The sequence below is a fragment of the Oncorhynchus nerka genome, linkage group LG9a (assembly GCF_034236695.1).
Source record: "Oncorhynchus nerka isolate Pitt River linkage group LG9a, Oner_Uvic_2.0, whole genome shotgun sequence".
Taxonomy (NCBI): domain Eukaryota; kingdom Metazoa; phylum Chordata; class Actinopteri; order Salmoniformes; family Salmonidae; genus Oncorhynchus; species Oncorhynchus nerka.
The window spans coordinates 40,562,872-40,568,273 of NC_088404.1; the positions used below are offsets into that span (position 1 = coordinate 40,562,872).

Consider the following 5,402-nt stretch of genomic DNA (forward strand, 5'->3'; position numbering starts at 1 on the left):
CATTGAAGGTTAATTTCAGTTCAACCGATGTTGAGAGCCTGACCGTACCGTACTCTACTGTATTTACGGAACTAATCCGCTGGGATCTGTTTCCTCAAGGGACTTAATTTTCTGAAGGGAGCGTTTTTGTTCGTTGCCTTGGTAATTTGGTGCCTTGGAAGCGATTACCGAAAATCCGACACGTTAGCTTGATAGCTAGCTAATTAGATTTAGAATGGACGTGAAAGAGCGAGGTAAGTAACTTGACAAATTGTAAATCATAGCCATCATTGCCTTCCGACTTTATTTTTATCTACTGCTGAGCTTGTTAGCCTTTAGTGTGGTGACTTGTTTGCATGCTAATTTAATGTTAGCTTCCATTAGGCTAGCTAGCTAATGTGTTGACATGTTACCTCATTGAGATCCTTTGTCATTTCTAATTCTTTGCAATATCTAATGTTATTGTGCAATGCCTTATTATTTTTTTTAGATCTGCTGGGTGGTGCAGAGAACATCGTTGAAATGATGGACTTAGAGGAAGAGAATTTTGCTGTTTCAAAGTATGTGTGTCTGAGGAAGTGAGTGAGGTAGCTAGGTTAGAAGATAATGATGGTTTATATTGTTTGGTTGCTGACTACGGTATGTTTTAACCTCCCTAGCTCATCACATGCTGATGCTGCCTTTGATGCTGTCATTGGGAGTATTGAAGACATCATCATGGGTAAATTACGGTCTTAGACATGTTTCAGTGTGTAAAGGTTCAATTAATTGCTAATATTTCTCCATTTCCACCTTAGAGGATAACTTCCAGCACCTGCAACAGAGCTTCATGGCGAAACACTACCTGGAGTTTGATGACTCAGAGGAGAACAAACTCACCTACACACCCATCTTCAACGAATATGTAAAGCAGTGTTTATGTTAATCTGCCTCCCTTATTTGAACTAACTGGCATGTACTGTAGAGCGTATAAAATAAAAACTGAAAGTATGTCTCGATCATACATGTTGTTTACTTCAACCTCAGATTGAGATACTTGAGAAACGCCTCGAGCAGCAGCTGATGGAGAGGATTCCCTGTTTCAACATGAGCACATTTAACCATTTACTCAAGTAAGTACATTTCCCCTCAGGAGTAACTTTACATGCTGCCGCTAGGTGGCACATTGCCCCTTGTAAACCAAGTACACCTCACTGCAGAGTGCAACATGTATTGGTTCTTGTTTCACAAAAAAAAATGTTTTGTTTCAGGCAGCACAAAGATGAGGTGTCAGGAGACATATTCGACATGTTGCTTACCTTTACAGATTTTATGGCCTTCAAGGAAATGTTAATTGACTACAGAGCAGTGAGTAACAACCCAGAATGTTTCCGATTGGATGTTTTTATTTTAGGATCTGCACTAATAATTTGTTAGAGAGGATTGTTTCCTCTGTTGTTGTGTGTCAGAAACATAGAGATAGGTGGAGGACTCTAGTGCCCAAAAACCAGTTTAGTATGGGCAGTGCCATTGAGGACTTTAACCATTTTGAAGTAGTCAACTGTGTGGGACTTCCTAAGGGTTAAGGAAGGATCTCATAATTCCATCCAGGTCACCAGGAAGGATCAGCCAATAAATTATACTTGTGAGGAAACATTCCATAACTGCAGGTGGCAGTAAATCATCAACATTGGCTTTATACCTGTTCAAACAGAACATTACAGGTGGCACTATGCACCCTTTCAGTTTCTTTGCCAACTCATAGAAATGGTAGAAAAATAAAAGTGGCTACCTCAAAAGGAGATTGCATCAATGGTGCTGCTTGTGCTCTCATAGACGCCATGATGTGATGTCTATGCTCAGCACCTATACCTTCTGTCTTCAGGAGAGGGAGGGCCGAGGGCTGGACCTCAGTGATGGCCTAGTCGTGAGGTCTCTCAGCTCTGCAACCTCTAAACCCATCACCTCCAGAACAACAGAACTGAAATAACTAATTAACAATCACCCCCAAACCTACAAACATGCACATTCATGTCAAATGGAGTAGTGCCGCTGGTGACCGAACATAAGTGTTCATGTCTTGCCCATGCTCACCTTTTGTATTTGAACTGTTGCAGGTTTGCAATGGGAATGTTATCAGTATATTTTACGTCTAGCCATTCTCTGGTGAAGATGGATACTTTTGCCCTCATGGAACAAGGTTTTTTTATTGAAATTGTGAAGTCAATAATTTGAGTTTTGTGTCTGATTTTTACATCAGTACACATATGTCTGAAGTTCTAAAACGAACAGTATTTTTATTACGTCACGCACTCAGTGAATGTCACCGGTTTGTCTGTAAATAAGGGTATCAAATAAAGACATTCTGTAAAATCACATTCTACTTTATTTTTAAAAAAGTGTACTGGTGTGGATAAACCACAACGCACACAACACATGATTCTCTTGGTCTTCAGAATGAAAAACATTTCTGAATGCGTGTTGCACACAGACCATTGGGATGCCTGTGTATCTACAAGTATTACATTATAAATAGTTTATCATTCATGACACTTTCCTAAAGTATATGATCATAGTGGTTATGTATGGGAGCATGTACAGTATGTGAGTCATGAGTGAGTGTGCTGATAGCTGTGGGGTTACCATAGCAACATACTTACTAAGGGGCTGCAAAATGCTTCCGGTGTTCATTCCGGTCATAATCTTGACATCTCAAAAATCTATTGATGTCTAGCTTTTGAAAAACAGTCATCTGATGAGCAGGCTCGGTATCTCCTCTTGTCACTGTTCGGTTCACACTGTACAAGTCTCTGTGGTATGGAGAGGGTTTCTCAGGATAAGTAGTAGAGTAGTCCTATGCAGGACCAGAGTTGCAGACTGCATTACCTCCATTCGACTTCCAGGCCATGTTGTAAAACAAGGTGCTGGCTCTGTATATGTTGGTACGATGCCAAAAAAAACGGAACAAGTGAAACTCATAGTAAGACCAAATCAGACAGAGCAGAATGTTATCATAAAATACATGCCTGCATTCATTATTTCTCGATTGTCAGTTAATTGATATTGCTGATTTCTTAACTGGCAATGTCGAGGATAGGCAGGTGGGTTGTCAGTACTTGTCATATACAGTGGGGCAAAAAAGTATTTAGTCATCCACCAATTGTGCAAGTTCTCCCACTTAAAAAGATGAGAGGCCTGTAATTTTCATCATAGGTACACTTCAACTATGACACAAAATGAGCGAGAACAAATCCAGAAAATCACATTGTAGGATTTTTAATGAATTTATTTGCAAATTATGGTGGAAAATAAGTATTTGGTCACCTACAAACAAGCAAGATTTCTGGCTCTCACAGACTTGTAACTTCTTCTTTAAGAGGCTCCTCTGTCCTCCACTCATTACCTGTATTAATGGCACCTGTTTGAACTTGTTATCATTATAAAAGACACCTGTCCACAACCTCAAACAGTCACACTCCAAACTCCACTATGGCCAAGACCAAAGAGCTGTCAAAGGACACCAGAAACAAAATTGTAGACCTGCACCAGGCTGGGAAGACTGAATCTGCAATAGGTAAGCAGCCACTGATAAGTGACAGAAACAGATGAGAAGCCCTTGTTTAGACAAGCACTCCCCTTACAGATGGCTAATTAGACTGAGTATGAATACATTCCAATCAATACTTACTATTTTTTCATTGTCAAGCGGAAAACCATTCACCGGAAGTGCGGATATCCACATTCTATACAGTTATGGGTAGAATGAATAGAAAACACAGTTTGTATCTGGCCCTCCTACTACTTGATCTTTTTTCCACTAATTGGTATTTTGACCAATCACATCAGATCTTTTCATGTCAGATATTTTTCAGACTTGATCTGATTGGTCAAATAGGCAGCCTAAATATCACATTTAGGCTGCCTGTGTAAATGCAGCCAATGTTTCGATCCGATGTCGGCTTGTGTCTTTGTATGTCTGTACCAGGTGCTCTGTTCTAAACTTACCTTAGCAGCTGCCATAACTCCGTAGTAGTATATGCGTACTGGTAAGGCGTGACTGATGCAGCATTGGCCAGAAACGCTGTGAGGTACAGAACGGTTGCCACAGTATTATACACCATCACCTACAATATAGAGAACAGATGTTGATGAAGAAAAAACTATGAGCATACAGCCTAAATGTTCCATTTTCCATTGAATTACAATCACAGGAGGTTAGTTGCACCTTAATTGGGGAGGACGGGCTCGTGGTAATAGCTGGAGCGGGATGATCAACAACCAATTTGACAGAGTTTGAAGAATTTTTAAAAGAAAGTGGAAATCCAGGTGTGCAAGCTCTTTTGAGATTGACTCAGAAAGACGTACAGCTGTAATCGCCGCCAATGGTGATTCTAACATGTATTGACTCGGGGAATACTTATGTAAATTAGATATTTCTCTATTTTATTTCCAATAAATTCACATTGTCGTTATGCGGTATTGTGTGTAGATGGGTGAGACAAAAAAAAATATTTCAAACTATTTTGAATTAAGGTTAACACAACAAATTATGACATAAATCAAGGAGTATGAATAATTTCTAAAGGCACTGTTAGCCTACTTAATGGATTAAGATGTTGTTGATATCGGCTCTCAATAGCTCTTTTTTCGTGCCTGTCACAAACTCGTGTCCAAACCCTAGCCTATATAATGCAAGTGGGGCCTAGCCTACATCAATTTGCTTTTAGTTGCAAAATACAAATATTCACAATAACATTGCCTAAAATGTTTCCCTGTTTTATCACCGCTTAATCATCATAGGCTATTTATTTATTTCGTTCTTTCTTTTAGAACACAATTCAAATGATCAATTCAATAATTTGGTTTAATTGAAAAAATAACGAATAGTTAGTGGCTACCGATTAAATTACCTAGCCAAAAAGTATTGTCAGAAGTGGGATTCGAACCCACGCCTCCAGGGGAGACTGCGACCTGAACGCAGCGCCTTAGACCGCTCGGCCATCCTGACGTTACTCTACTCGACTATGATAGCACTTATGAACATATGCACCCGAGTGAAAATGATAGAACACATACCAGCGAGCTACTTTTGTAACAATAGTATGGCGAATAATGAAACAAGGATAACATCGAGAGATGAAGCAAATTAACGTTAGCAGCTAGCTAGCATATAATTATTAGCTAGCTAGCTAACGTTAGCACGTGGTTTCAAACTCTTAGCTAGCTAGCTAACGTTAGCACGTGGTTTCAAACTCTTGAATAACATTAAGTGACTAGCAAGCTTGATCTTCTTAATTTGTCCTCCGTCAGGCGAGACACCTTGGAAGCTATGTGCAATTCTCGTAGCATTTATTTGTTTGTTGAACTGGGAAATAACAATGTAGCACGGCTACTTGTTAAGCGAAATATTTTTCCCCATCAGCATTGGTGAGTCGTCTGTCGCA

At 39.6% G+C, this 5,402-nt stretch overlaps 1 protein-coding gene and 1 non-coding gene across 3 annotated transcripts; one reads left to right on the top strand and one right to left on the bottom strand.

The window, feature by feature from the left end:
- Positions 1-101: 101 nt before the first annotated feature.
- LOC115134306 (ADP-ribosylation factor-like protein 2-binding protein) lies at positions 102-2,334 on the top strand. Of its 2 annotated transcripts, none has more exons than XM_065022609.1 (7): positions 102-233; positions 470-557; positions 639-700; positions 777-883; positions 1,006-1,091; positions 1,230-1,326; positions 1,844-2,334. In XM_065022609.1, the coding sequence occupies exons 1-7, from the start codon at positions 215-217 to the stop codon at positions 1,946-1,948; spliced, it is 564 nt and encodes a 187-aa protein (XP_064878681.1). In that variant the 5' UTR covers positions 102-214; the 3' UTR covers positions 1,949-2,334. The 2 variants fall into 2 exon arrangements, with proteins under 2 accessions (XP_064878681.1, XP_029523999.1); XM_029668139.2 differs by having other exon boundaries at positions 470-539.
- A 2,549-nt stretch (positions 2,335-4,883) lies between these two features.
- trnal-cag (transfer RNA leucine (anticodon CAG)) lies at positions 4,884-4,966 on the bottom strand. Its single transcript has one exon. It is a non-coding gene; the product is annotated as a tRNA-Leu (tRNA).
- Between the last annotated feature and the right edge of the window lie 436 nt (positions 4,967-5,402).

Coding starts and splice junctions, on each gene's coding strand:
- LOC115134306 (XM_065022609.1), top strand. Junction 558..638: donor AAGTATGTGTGTCTGAGGAA/GTGAGTGAGGTA, acceptor TAACCTCCCTAG/CTCATCACATGCTGATGCTG. Junction 1,327..1,843: donor TGTTAATTGACTACAGAGCA/GTGAGTAACAAC, acceptor TTCTGTCTTCAG/GAGAGGGAGGGCCGAGGGCT.